This window comes from Toxotes jaculatrix, chromosome 13 (assembly GCF_017976425.1).
Source record: "Toxotes jaculatrix isolate fToxJac2 chromosome 13, fToxJac2.pri, whole genome shotgun sequence".
NCBI lineage: Eukaryota > Metazoa > Chordata > Actinopteri > Toxotidae > Toxotes > Toxotes jaculatrix.
In genome coordinates this window covers 11,626,274-11,643,687 of record NC_054406.1, presented here as the reverse complement: position 1 = coordinate 11,643,687, position 17,414 = coordinate 11,626,274, and the positions used below count along the sequence as shown (strand labels likewise).

General features: G+C 43.3%; 1 protein-coding gene across 2 annotated transcripts; it reads right to left on the bottom strand.

The window, feature by feature from the left end:
• Positions 1–2,090: 2,090 nt before the first annotated feature.
• Positions 2,091–17,031, bottom strand: LOC121191822 (programmed cell death 6 interacting protein). Of its 2 annotated transcripts, none has more exons than XM_041053258.1 (18): positions 16,714–17,031; positions 13,789–13,843; positions 13,628–13,697; positions 12,838–12,965; positions 11,870–12,023; positions 11,041–11,141; positions 9,563–9,694; positions 9,238–9,460; positions 8,181–8,304; positions 7,541–7,718; positions 6,327–6,438; positions 5,976–6,145; positions 5,296–5,544; positions 4,737–4,871; positions 4,462–4,556; positions 4,253–4,361; positions 3,947–4,155; positions 2,091–3,277 (listed from the first exon to the last, which is right to left on the bottom strand). In XM_041053258.1, exons 1-18 carry the CDS (start codon positions 16,917–16,919, stop codon positions 3,088–3,090), a joined length of 2,640 nt encoding a protein of 879 aa, XP_040909192.1. In that variant the 5' UTR covers positions 16,920–17,031; the 3' UTR covers positions 2,091–3,087. The 2 variants fall into 2 exon arrangements, with proteins under 2 accessions (XP_040909192.1, XP_040909193.1); XM_041053259.1 differs by having other exon boundaries at positions 9,563–9,679.
• Positions 17,032–17,414: the final 383 nt, after the last annotated feature.

Here is a 17,414-nt window from a genome sequence, read left to right as displayed (position 1 = left end):
TTACTGCCCCCTCATTGACACCACTTGACATGTTTCTAATTTCATTGCAGCAGATTTTAAACTGGATGATATTTAACACTGTCACACTGAAGCTGGACCTTTCAACCACTTATTTATTCATTACTTTTAACTAGGGCTGTCTATTTCAAGCATTAATCCACCACTTTCACAAGACACTATTTACTTTTAGCCATTTCAACTGTATATCCATTTTATCTAACCAAACATTCATCCATTATCTTTAGCTATTTCAGCCATTCATCCCGTACTTGAACTATGTTTCATGCATCTATTACCTTTATCTGACAAACACTATTCAACCGTTTAAACTGTTACATTTACATAAATACCTGAACAGTTTAATTATTCTATAAATAGCTATTTGAAGTGATCATTCTCTATTTTTAGTAAGTAATTTCAACCATTTATCCATAATTTCAGCCGACTGTTGACTGTAGATTTCCAAGCTTCCTTGCTAACTAGTTTTCACACACACTCACTTCCAACACCTGCTGTTTCAAATTGGTTGAGCTACTCCTCAATCTCCCCCCCCCCCCCCCCCCCCCCCACCACTCACACCTCCCTAGCAGATGAGGAACTAGTCCGAGGTTAGGAATCTCTGTATTAGATAATATGTTTCCTTAACCAAGAACTTCTGCATAATTATCCAACATCATAGCCAAAGAAAACCCTCGATTCAGCCCTTGTGCGGACAAACACATGGTGAGGAGGAGAGAAAAGCGATGAGAGAAAAGAGTGGGGGAGTAAGAATAGTGTGAGCACCAATATGGCTGAGTGCTGAGTTCGGGAGCCATTAGGCAGAAGGTAATTAATACCTGTCACCGCAGTGCTCTGTTCGCTGCCTTTATTCTGTTTCAGACCAATTAAAATATGACACTCCTCCGGTGGAGAACGTCTTGTTAAAATTAAGCGCCTGAGACACACAGACACCTTTGATAAACACATCTAGAGCTACAATTGGCTTTGGCAGCGACGGCATGCTGTATAGATAGATAGAGAGGCAGAGGGAGAGAGAAACAAGGCAGTGTGTATGTGTTGTGTCACTTCCACTGGGAGATGTGAGCTGTTAGATCTGATTAAAAGTGTGTATCCTTCCCCGTGAGTTTCACTCTCTAACACACAGACACACACACTGACGTGATGTTATGAGACATGTATGAGCCAAGAGATACTGACCAGTGAAGACAACTCACTGCCAACAATTTGCGGCTTGAACGGCAAGGACAGACGAATGGTAAGCAAAAACAGATGAGCCAGGGGACAGGGGGAAAAATGGACGAGAGAGCAGCTGAGGATATAGAAGGACAGGTGGTATACAGTATAAAAAAAAAATTTAAAAAAAAGCTTAGGAGCAGAAGAAAATATGACGAGGAGAGTCTGAAAGGAAGAAAAACAAAAAAAATGGGAGACTGCCGAGGGAAAAATGAAGTGAACTATGGTGGATTTTTTAAAGAGTTGAGCTGATAGGAACCCGAGCAGACAGATTAGACAGAGAGGAGAGAGAGGGGGAAATGGAGAGAGGTGGAGTGATGGATGCAGGCAGGGGACCAGCAGCTCTCTGCCAACATCTCCATGCATCCTTCCAGACATCACACTGCGCTGCCATCTGCCTTCCTGCTACATGCACATACGCACACAGACACACACACAGAAACACACACACACACACATGGGGAAGAGATATGTGAAATCATTAGCGTCTCTTGACACTGAATAAATATCTGGGGATGAAATCTGTCTGTGGAGAAATCACCTGTGGGGAAATATGATTGGATGAGATCACGACCTCACTGCAACGTAATTTGCATGTCATCTAAATGGGATCTGCCCCCAATGCTCGGGAGGTCAAAAGGGGTCCGATTAGTCGGATGGGACAACTCCCTCCCCGATTGGCTGAAAGGAGCAAGAGTGGCAGGTGCAGTGCTGCTCGGGCCGCCGCCGCCGCCGCTCCCCCTGTGAGCTGCAGGACTGCCCTCTTCTGGCTGCTTTACAAACCTCCGCAGTTTGACAAAAGCAGAAATACATACAAAAACTAACAAGACGTCCAACATTTAAAGACAGACAATTTCTGGCTGGCAGTTGTTATTTTTAATCACATTAGAGCTGAGGAATAAAAATAAACACAAAGAGCATGAGAGTGCAGCGCACAGAGTGTCTCAGTTAAACACATACAGAGTCTTATTTATACATATATTTATATAATAGAACCATTTCTCCCACTTGTACAGCCTCTGATTGTAACACAGAAATATACCCCACATTCCCTGGGTGAGAGAGAAAAAGAGAAAAGAGTGAAAGAGAGCAGAACTCTCAACAGTCATCATCTACATTAGAAAACCTACAGGCCATTCATTTTTATAGGTTTATACATCAGCGAGGCATCAGTATTCATTACAAAAATAGGAATATAGTTGATACAGAAGCACTGCGAGATTGATTGAGTGGGTGGGGTGGGGAGGAGTGAGGATGTGGCTGCGCCCTCCCATCAGTGGCATGACTGGTAACGACCACCCATCCACCCACCCAACGTTCACTCTCGTACCAGGATGAGACTGAGAGGCATCCTGGGATTCTGTGTGCCTCCGTGAGTGTTGTGCAGCGGTCCAGCCCAGACGAAGAGTCAGTTATTAATGAAAACCAGTTAGGGTTTAAATTAAACAATGAACAAAACCATTAGAAAATGAGTACATAAAAAAAATCATCAAAGGCAGGAGGAGGGGGTTAGTGCATTGGTGAAAGTTGAGATAGTTTAGAAAAAAGTGCTGTCAGAGCCCAGAAAACATGATAGGGAATCGAAAAAAAAAGGGAGGGTGAGATGGAAAAGAAAACCTTGGCGAAAGATGAAATAGAGGATAGCAAAGTAATAAAGGGTTTCAGGATGAAGTGCAATGCAGCTATGAGGTTGCCCTTCACTTGGGTTTCTACAGCCGCTATTAATGAGAAAAAAAAAAACAAATAATGAGGGGAAAGGGAGCTGATGGAGATAAAGTGTTATTGCTGGGGGTCTTTTTTTTTTTAATTTGGTGTTAATGGGAGAGAAGAGGAATGAGGGGATGGAGAGGAGAGTTATTGCTGAGGGTAGTAGGGCTGCTGCTGTGGAGGTTGCTGGGGGTAGCCAGGGTACGGCTGTCCGGCAGGAGGGGCTGCCGGGTATCCTCCTGGTCCTGGAGTCGCCTGGTAGGGCATGTAGGGCATGTTGGGCATGTTGTACTGACCAAAAGCATAGGGATTGTAGCCCATAGGCATCGGCAAGTACCTGCATGGACACCACCACAGAGAAAGCAAAGGTGTGAGCGACGTTCACCCAAATTTCCTCTGTCACATTTTAACTTATTACAGGTTATTTTCTGGCTAAAACATGTATCCAACCAAAACCCAGTGCAGAAATTTTAGATCCCAAATCAAATTAAATTGTATAAAGTAATCAGATTATCACATGACAAACTTCAGTTTACCACAGAAGTTTTAAGAAGAAGCTGCTAATCTGGTTTCTCAATACCAATCACTATATAGAGTTAGAAATATAGGGCTGGGGTTCGATATTATTTTACATAAACAACCTGAAAATGTTGATTAAATGTGTATCATATACAGTACACACAAACATTCAGCTGTGTCACATGAAACTGACATGACGTGATCAGTGAAGTGATTTCTCACCAGGGGAATCACTGCTCTGTTGGTCTTGTTGATCTAAAAACACAGTTCTCTCACAGTCGTATAGTGGTGTTAGAGAACGATGTGGTTTTTTTCATAGAAAAACCATCTTGGGTTAGGTATAGACACCCGCTTTCAAAAGGTATGTACCCAACCACAGCCAAGCTTATATATAAAACGACCCTACTGTTCACTTCGTCATCAGAGAGAGAGAGTTAAACCTGTTAAAATGGATTCTGAAATCAGGATGTTGGTATGGAAAACGAACCCTGGGTAGCCCTGGTAAGAGGGGTAAGGTGGTCCCTGGGCCTGGGAGGGTGGGGCCACAGGTGGTGGGTTGTTGGCAGGAGGGCCAGCAGGTGGTATGCTGGTGGGAGTGGTGGAGGCTGCCTGAGGGGTGAAGCTGGGAGGAGGAGGCCTGGCTGGGGGCTGGGGTTTTGTAGTAGGCTGCTGCTGGGCTTGTTGAGGCTGCTGAGGCTAGAAGACAAAGAGAGAGGAGACATCGATATATAACTGTCTGCCTTTCATAAAGCTCAGAGGTATTTGGCCTTTGGCTTTGTGAGGAGCTGCTTACAAATACGGTCCTGGGTGCAGGGGTCGGGCCGGCAGCAGGGTTGCTCTGGTAGGCGGGAATGCTGAAGGATGGAGCGCTGGGCTCTCGAGCAATGCTCTGCTGCAGCTCCCTGAAACAAGGCCCAAAGCATTACAAATGTTACCTGCACAGCTGTTTCCTTCATATTCACGCTCTCCCTCCTTCATATTCATCAACAGACAGGTACGCACTTAAGTAGTTCATCCCGCTCCGTCTTGCGAGCGAAAACAATGTCGCTGCATTTGTTCTGGAACTTAAGCAGGATTTCTGTCAGGTCGTTGTAGAACTGAGGAAGGAGAAACAAAAAAGGGGGGCACAAATAAATCACCTGGTTTGCAAACCACCTTGACACACACACACACGGAAAAAAAAAAAAAAGAAAGTTTCTGACAAGATATGCATTACTGCAGTACAGTTCATCCCTGCTGAGGCTCGTGCGTGCCGCTGTGTTGTGCTGAGTGAGTACCTTGGTGCCTTCGCGCAGGTTGCTGCTGATCTCAACGTAGCTGTCGTGGGCCGAAGCCAGCTTCTTGAGGACCTCCTCCCTCTGGTTGGCCTCCGTGTTGGACTGCTTCAGACTGCTGAACTCCTGGTGGGACGTCTGGAAGGCGATCACAGGTCGAAAAGAAAGATCACAGACTGAGGAGGATAACCTCTGAAACTAATTAGAGCACAAGTAGATTTATGCACAGCGAAACTATAAATTATTTCTTCACACACGATGGCACCATTCAGAGAACACACTGGGCTTTACACACTCTTTGGACTTTTTCTGCACCTGCTGTGAGAACTGCTTGCAAGTATTTTTTTTTGTGTTTGATAGAAGTAACGCTTCGCTGATTCCAGAGAGGAAACTTTTTCTTTGCTCTACTTCTGAAGGTCAAATCTTAGTGTAGCTATGAATAATAACAATTGAGCCGCTGAAAGGTTCACATTCACTTGAGCAGGGTAGAATATTGCTGACGCGTGAACTGGTGAAGAAAGCGTCTCTTCAACAACCGGCCGCCTTGTGTGTCTTTAAATACCTGAACTTGTCCCAGCAGCTCTTCCTGCGTGCGGAGGGTGGCCTGTACCCTCTGGTTGTAGGCGCCGTACAACTTGTCGAGCTGGGACAGTGAGAGCTGCTCCTCACTGATGGCCCCGTCCTGGGCGAGCGCCGTCAGGAAGGTGGTAGACATGTCAAAGGTGACGGCCTTGATCTCTCCTTCCAGGGTCTCCCTCTCCTTCTTCATCTCATCCAGCTGGGCGAGCTGGGAGCGCAGCACGTTCACGACCTGGAGCGAAGACAGACAAGACAACCGCTCGATTTTTCCGCCCCGCGTTAACCCTGACCTCTCAGCCTTGTCACAGTGACTGCAGCACACCTCAACACCTTTTTTTGTTTTTCACATTAGTATGAATGCAGCCTTGCTTGAGACATGCACTTCTTCACTCTTTCCCAGTTCTGCTTGCTTAGTTCTTTAAGTTCCCCAGTGAAACACAACGCAAAGTCAGCAAACAAAATGAAAAATGGAGCTACTGCAGGGAGGAGGGAAAGAGCCATGGCGCAGACAATGTCCACAGGGTGTTTGTGTGCAGCAGGTTTCTATGTTTATGTGGCACACAAAGTATCTCGGGATGAGGTGGCAGACAGCTATTAAAACTTTAGCTTTACATTGGCTGGCCACAAAAACATATATACAGATGAAAATGCAGGTAGACAGACCTCGCTGCCCTGCAGTGTTTTGGTCGGGTTGGCGGAGGGGATGGCAGCGTTGAGCTCGTCCTCTGATTTACACAGCAGGGTGATCATGTCACAGTGAGCGCTGTAGCGGTCTCTCACCACCTGGTCGGCCTGTACGGCCTTGTCCAAGATGTTGCGGAAGTTAGCACCCTCTGCGGAAGAGAAGAGGGTGAGGGAGGGAGGGTTAGAGGGGACAAGCAAACAGGTGAAAAGCAAACAGTTAGTGTGTGTGTGTGTGTGTGTGTGTGTGTGTGTGTGTGTGTGTGTGTGTGTGTGTGTGTGTGTGTGTGTGTGTGTGTGTGTGTGTGTGTGTGTGTGTGTGTGTGTGTGTACCTGCACGAAGCGGCTTATACAGGTCTCCAGAGGGGGTTCTGTTCCAGCGCTGGCTGAACTTGGTTCTCAGCTCATTGTCTGTTGTCTCTTCATCGTCCAGCATCTTCAGAGACTGATGGACAAAAACACAAACACACTGAGTGCGTGGAAATATAAACATCTTAATGATGCGTAGATTACATGATCTGATGATGACGCCTTTATTACTCATTTATAGCTTGAGCCATAGGTTGTGTCCATATGTATTATTTACTTTTGAGGACTGAATAATTACCAACAGTTACTGTCATCATTTTAAAAAATAGATCATGCAACTGTTTTGTCTACAAGGGTCAGAAAATAAGAAAAAACAGCTATTACATGTTCTGAGAGCTCAAGGTAATGCTGTCGAATTGTCTTTTCATTTAAGAACCTTAAATCACCAAATATTTGGTACTTTCTCTTGATAAATAACTTAAAAATGATCAAACATGTTGATGCTCTTCTGCTTCTGATCAGTTCGGTGTCAATAAACTAATCTAATTGTTTCAGCACTACTTTTGTGTCTTAAAAAAAAGTAAAAAGTGTGTGGAGTTTGCATTTTAAACAAACAAATAATGTAGAATAATGTAGAGTCAGCTTTTTGGCCATCAGAAATGTACTTTTCTGTTTTCTTATTTTTCATTTTCAGCTTCTGTGCTTCATACAACAGAACTGTCTACTTTTTGGGGAGAAAGTGGGACATTTGGTTTGGACTTTTAAACTCCGCCAACAAACTTGGAAGCAGATTGTGTTTTATGTTTTATGTTTTTCCTCCCGTCTGTTTATTTGTTTGTCAGTAAGCTGACTAAAAAAAAAAACAAAAAAAAAAAACGGATTGGCTGAAGCTGGTGGACAGACAGTCCTTGGCCCACTGATCAGTGGATTAGATTTCATTGATGATCCTGATCTGGGATTTCTGCCATTAGGAACGATTATGAGTTTTTAGTATTTCATGTGTTCTTCTGGTAGTGGTGGGGGAAGAGTCCAAGTCAGCTGCTAAACAGCATTAGATTCATATGCTTCATTGTCAAGAAAGCAAAGCCATGTGACAAACAAGCTGTTGAAGAGATTGTACTTCTAAATGTGCCTTCTTTACTTTCTAAAATGGATTTAGGATTACGATTAGCAGTAACGTGAGAGTTCTGATTACAGCTGTATAGTGTAGTGTGTTTCTATTTTTCTCGAACACCAACCTCGTCCAGGATCTCTCTGTTGCGAGTCAGAAGCTCTGGCAGGTCTTTGATTAGCTGCTCAATGCTCTGCAGCCCCCCTTGCTGCACAATGGATTTGGCCTTCTCAGCAATGGATTGTGGGATAGAGTCTCCTGACAGATCCTCCAGAGCAGCTGGTAGGTTCAGGGACGCCAACACCCTGGTGGACGGTTACACATCATCTATCAGTTATTACAGTCCCTCAAACATCAACCTGTTACCAGGTCACAATGTGAAAAACCTGCTTTCACAAAGTTAATTTGGAGTCTTGCCCTGTTACATAATTTCATGTTGACAATTTTAATTTAGAAAATTCAATTCAATTCAATTCAAAAGATGCCTATTATTAATTGAACTAAATGATATTGTGCCCATCGTTCTGTTGGATGAAATACTGTAAATTGTTAAGCACTTATTAGCATCTTATTTAGAGTACTCCAAAAAAACATGAGTACTTTTATCGACATTTTAATGGTATCTGCTGAACCATTATGTTATGAATTTTTAAACAAACCCATCTATACAAGCAATGGACGTGCTCACTGGAAGACAATTACACAAATATACGTGCACTCTGACAAGCACAGGCACAAGTTACTCATACAGACATAGGAAAACGTACCCGTTGCAGAGGTTGGTGGCCTCTCTCATCGCTCCCACCAGTCTGTTAATAGTCTCAGCCTTCCTCTGGTTGTAAATGCTCATGGACTGCTGCACCGCCATGGGAACCATCTTCTCAAACAAGTCTGAAGAGGAAAGAACAACTGATTAGAAAAAACAAGCAGGTGTGTGTGTGTGTGTGTGTGTGTGTGTGTGTGTGTGTGTGTGTGTGTGTGTGTGTGTGTGTGTGTGTGTGTGTGTGTGTGTGTGGTAGATAAGAACCCATCTGGAGTCATCGACCCTCTATACAGTGAGTGTGAGTTCGTGTTTTTAGAAAGTGAGTTTGGATGGGACTGTGCTAAAATGAAAAGGGTCAGCAACTTAAACAGCCACCAATAAGTGGAAAGCTGCTGTCTTGTATTTAAGTGAATCTTTCAAAAGGTAACTTGCTTCAGAAATTCTCAACTCACAGGTTGGTTTTACAATATCAAGCTAGAAAAAACTCTGCGTTTTCATTTAACACCATAAACCTTGGTGAATCATGGGAAATGCCACACAAACAACATGCCTTCCTCAAATTATGGAACTTAAATTACACTAAGCATACTATGTTTATGTAAAACGTCTGGAAAATTTGCTTAAATGAGAGTTGACTGGGCAGAATAAATGCTGGCTAAAGCAGCGTTACAAGAAATGATCACAGATCCGACATTAAAGCAGCAGTTTGGCATTTTGGGAAATAAAATAATTTTCTTTCAAGAGTAAAGATGAAAAAAATCAATACCACTCTCACATCTGTCTGGTAAATATACAGCTACACTCAGTTAGCTTAGGTTGGTAGAAAGATTGGAAAAAGAGGGAAACAACTAGCGTGGCTCACTCTGAAAGTAAAAAACTTCCTCCTGCCAGCACCTCTAAAGCTCACTAATTAGCACAATATTTTGTTTGTTTAATCAACACAAAAACCAAAGTGTAAAAAATGACACACTGCAGTTTTACAGTGAGTTAAAGCATCCATTTAAAGCTTCCAATGTTGCCGTGCTAACTGGGGAACTGTGTTAAGTGTCTGTGTATGGTACCTGTGAATTTCTGGCTGAGTGGAGGTGTGATGGCAGTGGCTTTCACCAGCGCTGCCTTGCCGATATGCTCCAGATCCTTGACTTCAGGAACGCGGTCGTGGTAGATAAAGTCGTTGTCTTTTTTGGCTGCAGTGAGGGCTCGGTTGATCTTGTCGCTGAGGTCCTTAACGCTCACGTACTCATCGTAACGGGAGGCCACCGTCTTCACCAGCTCTGCCGCGTGCTGGAGCAGAGAAAATTGAGGGGGAAAAATTTTTTTGCATCGCACAGAGGTTAGTGATAAGAACCATAGACACAAAGACCATAAAGTCACAAAACTGTGTACCTGCAGGCGAGCAATCTCCTCTCCAAAGCGCTTCTTCTGCTTGGCCAGGATGCTCTGGTGCAGTTCAGCGTTGGCCTGCATGATGCAGTGCTTGGCCGCCAGCACCGGCAGCACTTCCTGAAAATAAAAATACTGACCAGGGAGAGGCAACCACAGAGCAACACGCAGGCACGCAAACAGATATACACACACACACACACACACACACACACACACACACACACACACAATGGCAAGGCAAACCACAAAATGGCAGACGCACACCAGCGATCAAGTCAAATAACAAATGACAGCACAAAAGCCAATCACAAACAGGCACAAGCAGTCAGAGGTGTGCAAACACAACACAAGCACGCGCGCACACACAACCAGTACCAGTACCAACACCAACACCACCACGAGGGATGCAGAAAGAAAGAAGACGAGAGAGAAAACAGAACAGGCCATGAGTGTTTAACCTTTCAGCAAAAGCTGCTACACCTTCATCAGACATCCCACAGCCAAAAGTGTGTGTGTGTGTGTATGTGTCTGCTTGAATGTGACTATGTGTATGTTTGATTTCAGGCATTCAGGGAGAACACAGATGTTGCTTTTCAGATTTGGATCAGTGCCCCTGACCTTGCTTTCTGTGCACAAACAAAAAGTGACATCCTCATTCTAAACTACACACAAATGTGTGTAGAGCTGTTGTCACTGAAGACAATTACATGCTTTATGACAGAGAACATGTAATGAGAACTTACGACCTGAGTAATGTGTAAATCTGCTGGTAGGAAACATCTATAGCACTGTCCAATTAAAAGCAAGCAACTGTTCCCATTGTAGCATCATGAGCTGTAACATGATTTAAAGGTCAAGACACATTAAACTTGACAATCCTTTGTAAAAGACTTGTGTTCATATATGCATTCGGGCAGTTAATGTTAATTAACTTTGTTATCAACTGATTACTCTGGTTGAAATTTTTTTTAAAAACTTAAAAAGTTTTGATTACAGTTTCCCTAAGTGTCTTATTTTGAGCATCAAATCCGTATTTCATGATTTTGTGTGTGAGTGTGTTTCAGTCACAGTGTTAGACAGTTAAGTACTTCAGATGCCCATGATTAGATGGTGAGAAACCAATCAGAATGAAAACAGGTCAAAATGCAGGATCAGTAGTAACCAACCAATCAGAGTGAAAACAGGATGGAAATGGACCAATGAGAACAGAGAGAGATTGCACCACAACCTGAGTATCACTCTTCAAATCTTTTTTTTTTTTTTTTTACCCCGCAAAATCACACATACAAAACAGTACACACCATCAGACACACCATTCAGATGCCAAACCATTCAGATGTGTCTCCACCACACCAAACACATGGCTGTTTGTGAGTGTGTTTCTTGGTGGGGGGTTTTTGTTGTTGTTGTTGTTGTTGTTGTTAAAACCCGAGCAGTGTTTAGGTTAGTGTGAAATCATACGTGTGTCCTTCACATACCTTGGGAAGGTTGTCTTTGTACTGGCATTGCTTGAAGGCGTCGCCATAGAAATCTGCTGCCTGATTGGCCAGCTTTGCGATGACGGCGTCTTTCATCTTATCTGTGGGTTGAACAAGCCACTTTTCAGTCAACCAGCAAAGAGCACATATCAAAACACAGTCCAAATAAGAAGCCGTGGTCCTACAAGCCACACGTCACAAACTGATCACACCGTCTGTGGTTTGGTAACCGATCAGTGACATTTGGTCACACATTCACACACATTAGATGTTGTATAACAGCAGAGATTCCACAAGTGTTTTTCAGAGTGGTCTGTGGCTGTTACCTCTTAAGCATTTCATCTGTTTAACAACAGTGATAACACATCTCCACGATGAAACTGCCCTTGTATCCTACAACAATGTCATCACTCTCAGTGTAAAAAAAAAGAATTATGACGCAACATTCAAAACAGTTGTGCTTAAAAACTCTAATAAGCAACTCTGGAGACAGAACTGGGACAGAGGCCGTGTGCAGCCTAGATCAGAACTGCCTGCTACGTGTGTAATTAAAGATGCTGTTTATTCAAAGTACAAGATGCTGTTTATTCAAAGTACAATTACTGCACTTGCTTTATATCAGCAAGACTGGTAGATATGTGACACCAGTTTGGATAAACACTAAAACTTTTCAGACCCATCGCTGAGCAAAAGACTAAGTAGAAGTCCTCTGTGTGTGATGCATTTATTTTTTTTATTTTTTTTTTTAAATTGTAAGGGCTTGAAAAAGAATACCGCTGCAGAAAGAAGATGCGCGCATGTACAATTGGGGTATTTAATCTTTCGATACCTGAAGTAGCTTTGAGGAAGAAGACCTCCTGAGCCTGGGCCAGCATAATGAGGCTCAGGGTGCCTACAGTCTCAGGGGAGATGTCCATGGTGGGCTCCCTGTTCAGCGCAGAGAGCACTGTGTCCTTGATGTGACCAAATGCTCCACTGGCCAGCTGGATACAGACAGAGAGACACAGATGAGACACTAATGCCAAGACTGAAATTCACATGACTTGAATTTTTACTATACTTCAAAATCAGCCCTAGCTGTCCTTTAAAGCACATCACTAACACCCTGTGTCTATTTACTCATCTTTAAATGCATGGCTTTTCAACATCTAAATAAATAAAAAATAATATCTTTAAGTGCTAGCTGTCCGTTTCACAAAAACATTCTGCTAGCACTGCTATGGCCGATTGCTCAAAGGGCAGCCGCTTGCAAATTGCAGACAAATCTCCAAGTCCAGCAGGCCTCTCGCATGCTCACGCCTGGGTCACAGGTATGGAGTTCATTTTCATGAGTGAAACTTCAAAATTGCATGAAAGTCACGTTCGATCGCTCATCAATAACCATGTTTACAGACAGATGACACCAAACGAACGGTGACTCATTTCACATGCCCTAACAAACAGAGTGAAACTAGTTTTTCTTGTTTGTTTATGTCACCTTATCAAAGTCTGAGAGACAGTGGGAATTAATGGTATGGTTTCACTATGGATAGATCTAATACAGACATGAAATAAATATATGATGTTTTGCTGTGTACAATAAATAGAGTAGTTGCCACAAAATAGCTATTATAATATCCATAGTAACTGAGCACCAAATGTGTTTGCAAAAGGCTAAAACATCTGACTGAGCATCATGTCTCTGTAGTGCATCTGCATATATCTGACAAAACATCATAACACTGGTATTTCATACAGTAGTTTTCACCCTGTATTTAAATCATGCTGCTCATGTTACTATATAACTGTGTGGTCCACCTGATAGTATTTGGCCGCTGCCTTCAGTCCTTCATCACTGTCCAGGTTCTGCTCTGAGGCGATCTGACTGGCCAGCGCCGCTGCGTTGAACAACACACACGTCTTCTCGTAACCCAAGCTGGCCAGAGCTGCACAAACACAAAAACATTGTAGTCATTTTCAGGGACAACTTGAATTCCCGAATAACATACTTTCATAGATAAAGATTAAGTTAAAATTCTTTTCACAGCTAGAAAGTGACTACGATACAGAGGACAGGCTGACAAGTGTCTCTCTTTTTTGGTTGACACAGCTGTTTGGGTGGGGTTTGTTAAGAATCCCACAGTCATGGGCTCCCACAATTCACAACGTGAACAGAATAAATGTGAGTGTGGACTGCAACAAACAGCATTTTTTTCCAATAACATGGATTTTTTTAAAGCTTTTTTTCCCCTTTTCAATTAGTCTCTAACCCTGAGACACATGTCTGTGCTACGTCTTTCTATCTCTAACACATTTTTCTGTGGCTTATTTTTCTTTAAAGCCTGTCCAACGACTTGTCAGGCTTGTTTCTGAATGCAATGTAAAACTATTTAGTTTTAGAAATCTTTGCTACTCGTGGTATGTGTGTGTGAGAGACAGACACAAAAAGAGATCAATGACAGATATGTGCCATATATTGGCGTTAACTCCTGAAATATTATTTCCACCTTCTGCCTTCCTCGGACACACGGACACACACACACACACACACACACACACGCACGCACGCACGCACGCACACAAAAACTTGATAAGAGGCTGCACCTACCCAGCTTGACTGAGCCCCCGAACAGCGATCCTTTATCAAAGGCATCCTTCCATGTGAAGGTTAAACAGAGCTGCGAAAACAAGAGAGAAGTGTTGTGTTGAAGTTCTTCTGTTCGCAAACTATGTCTAACCCACAATCATGTGTGTCGTCCAATCAATTACCTGGTTTTCAGAGAAGGGAAACTTGGGCTCGACAGCACACAGCTGGTCATAGTATCTGCAGAGAGGAAGAAACGACAGGATTAAAGCCATGTTTTCCCATGTGTCTAGAGCCCAAAATACTTGTTTTAATCAATGTCATGGTTTTTATTGGAAAGACAGAAATGTCTCTTTCTAGATTATTACTGAACTTAAGTTTAGTTAAACTAAAAAAACAAAAAAAAAGGGGAAAAGAGATAAGACTGTACAGCAAAATTGAGAAAGCAGGTTGAGGGGTAGTGATTGTTATGACGTAACTGTAGCTCCAGGGTTTGAGGAAGCTCTACTATTTCAGAGACACTTGACAATGAGTCAGGAAAAAAGATCAGGACAGGCAAGCAGGCTGCAATGTGCATACACACATGTGCGCGCACACACAGCGACACACACACACAGTCTGTGTGTTGTTACTGAGTGTTCCTCACCTCGTCATCTTACCAGTATCTCCGCCTGTCATGTGTACAGTCTATTATTAGGAATGACAATATACAGTGGGGGTGGTTAGGGAATCCCCTAGTATCAGTTCATCCACCCTGCTTTTCAAGTGTAAGGAAGACTGAAGCGCAAACATATAAACAAAGATTTGGTTTACATGTAGAAATACCTACATGCACAGTTTGTTATCCTTATGTTTCCCATTCAGACAGACAAGGACACACATACACACATGCAAAGAGGAAAGCTGAGATGAGGTGTGCCTTTCTGGATCACTGAAGAAAAAAAGAAAACGTCCTAAACAAAACAATGGTCGCCACGGTGACACAATAGCTGTGTGTCTGCTCGCCCGTGAAAGGGATAGTGCCCGTCGCCCCGGCTACCGGGCACGTTGCTACCAGACGACATGCGCAGAGAGCCAAGGAGCGACAATGCTAACAGCCAGCCAATGGCAGCCAATGCTGCACAGACATGCAAACTTCAGCCCTGTCTCTTGTAAGTCAAGACCAGGCACTGAGTGACCCACAGGCCCCACAGCATACACACACAGCTTTTCAAAATCTCTGTACATTTGTAAGTGAATAACATTTCAGTCATGAGATTTGGTAGTTTTAGGTAGAGATTAAAACAGTGGGAATATTTCAGATCCTGGGAGAAATCTCAGGTTAAATCTCAACAGATCAAACACTAGTTCTCTCTGTATTGAGATCACTTTTACTTAAAGGTAACATGAGTTCTGACAGTGCAGTGGCACTTCCAGCTCCAATAACAATCCAGCATACTGGATCCGTACATCCTAAACAAAAACTGAAACAGCAGTCATGACCATCAACCACTAACTGATGCTGTTACATGGAGTTTCTCTCAGAAAAGCATCACAGACTCAGGAGTGACAAAAACCTGCTGTGCTAAAGGCAAGGAAATGACTTGCATTACTCCAATTTTGGCTGCACTCCACCTGTCACTGCTTTCGACTCAGCACCTTGTGCTGATATAATCTTTCAAGAGCTCGATCTGGGCGAATACAAGACAATTCTACTTTGCACTGCAGCTAAAAAGTAACTCACTGAAAAATGGAAGACCGGCACTCTGCATGTGCATACCTGGCAACTCACGTAATCTGTTCAAACCCTGAACAGAGAATAACTCATGAGTCATAAAGAACAAAGACTGAGATGTGAAGGAGCAAAGTCTGCTTCTATATGTTACATAGGAATGGAGTATGTTGGTTAACACAGAATCAAATTACAATGATAAGTTTTACGTCTGATAATATATGAATAAGGCCTAGGGTAACTCAGCCAGAAACCCTCTGACATTTCCATTAGAGCAGAGTCATTAAACAATTATAAGTCTGCAGAGTTACATAAGAGAGCAGCTAACAACAGCCTGGTGGGATCAGTGCAGCATGGGACAGAGCGGAAGTTTGTTTCAGTCACATAAATCCATCTTTCGACACAGTTCCTCTATGCAAAAAGGTTATCACTGTGACGCACCCTTTATATTTTGTGTATATATATTTCCTATGCTTTATGTGTCCAGAGCAGCTATTCAACACATCAAATCCTGTTTCAGAGTATATATAGGCCTCATCTCGTTTGCTTCTGATTATCATACTTACACATGAATGATCTCTGATTGCTGATATGAAAAACCGGTTTATTGCCCCTGCCACACTGCTGACATATATTTATGTGGATACCAGGCGGAGAGATGGTCTCGGCAACAGGTAGACCCGAATGTCAATGGCGTCTGACAGGAGAGCTGACTGTGCTTGGGCTATCTCACTGGTGCTGTGTAGATACAACTGAAATCTATGTTAATGTCACTGCTCTAAAATTGAGGATCAGCATGAGTCAGCTTATAATCAGTCTTCCTAACAAAATAGCAGGTGATGATTAGGTGATGACGGCGACTTTTATGATTATTGTCAAGGATGTAGAGTTTTATTTGAGCTGGTGTGGTGGGTTTATCGAATACAACTAACACGTATTTATTTTATGCTTTGGGGATTTTATTTTGTGTTCAAGTCAGTGTGTGTCTTCCCTCTTGGGGCCACACTGAAGTTCAAGCTGTAGCCAAGTCTCTTGCTTAAGTAAACCATGTAATTTGTTTGAGTCATGTCAATGAATTAGCCACAGCTGGCATTAACGAGCTCGGCCTACATGGCTAATGTCATCTTTTACGAATTTGACAGTTAAGCAAAGTTAACCAGCTACGCCTGTGTTCGCCGCTCAAGGAAACTCGACACAAATAGCATATGAGTCAGTTATTTTGGTTAGAAATACCTCTGGGCATATTAGCCCGACTAACTTTAGCTCCCAGGTTAGCAACTAAAAGCTAACACGTCTGGGTGCGGCTATGACTTGACGAGCTCACCGTCACAGGTAAGGAAGTTGCTCTGGGTGTTCGTAACATGGTAGCTTATTCGGGTGAGTTAAAGTTGGGCTGTACCTGAGGAGGATCTCCAGGGAGCTCTCGTGTTTGTCCAGCGGCCTTCCCAGCGCGTTCTTGCGGAGCTTGTTCAACTCCTCCACGGCGCGGATATACTCCCCCTGCTCCTCGCCCGATGGGTATGTGGCCGTTACAAATTTCGACAGCGGTTTCACCAGATCTACCTCGGAGGACTTTTTTAACGGGACTGAAATAAACGTTGCCATTTCGGCCCGTAAAAGCGCTGACTTAAATCAGAAAGACAGAGACGATTAGCGACCAACGAACACAAACAACAGCGAGCGACCCACTTCCTGGATTCTCACAGGGAACGTCAATTACGTCATGGGGAACGGCGAGGCGCACCGCGCAGAATCACCGTCGTTTAAATGAGAAATGACGACGCTGAAAAAAAAATAGCTTTATCTGCTCACAGCAAAGGTCTTTTATTTCAACGACGGGACATCGTTGCCGAATTAACCTACTACAGAGCCTAAATGCAAAATTTAGCTGCTAGGCCGATATAAACCCCTGTTTCTTCCCATCCTTTTGTAATATGTACAGTATTCTCACGCCAGAATATTGCATGGTACCTGGTCCAATGTGCGGGGATATCCCAGTAGATGTGCAGTTTCTGAAATACTCAAACCAGCTCGTCTGGTACCAACAGTTAAACCACGTTAAAAGTCCACCTCTACATTCCTAAATGCGCTGAGCTCCTG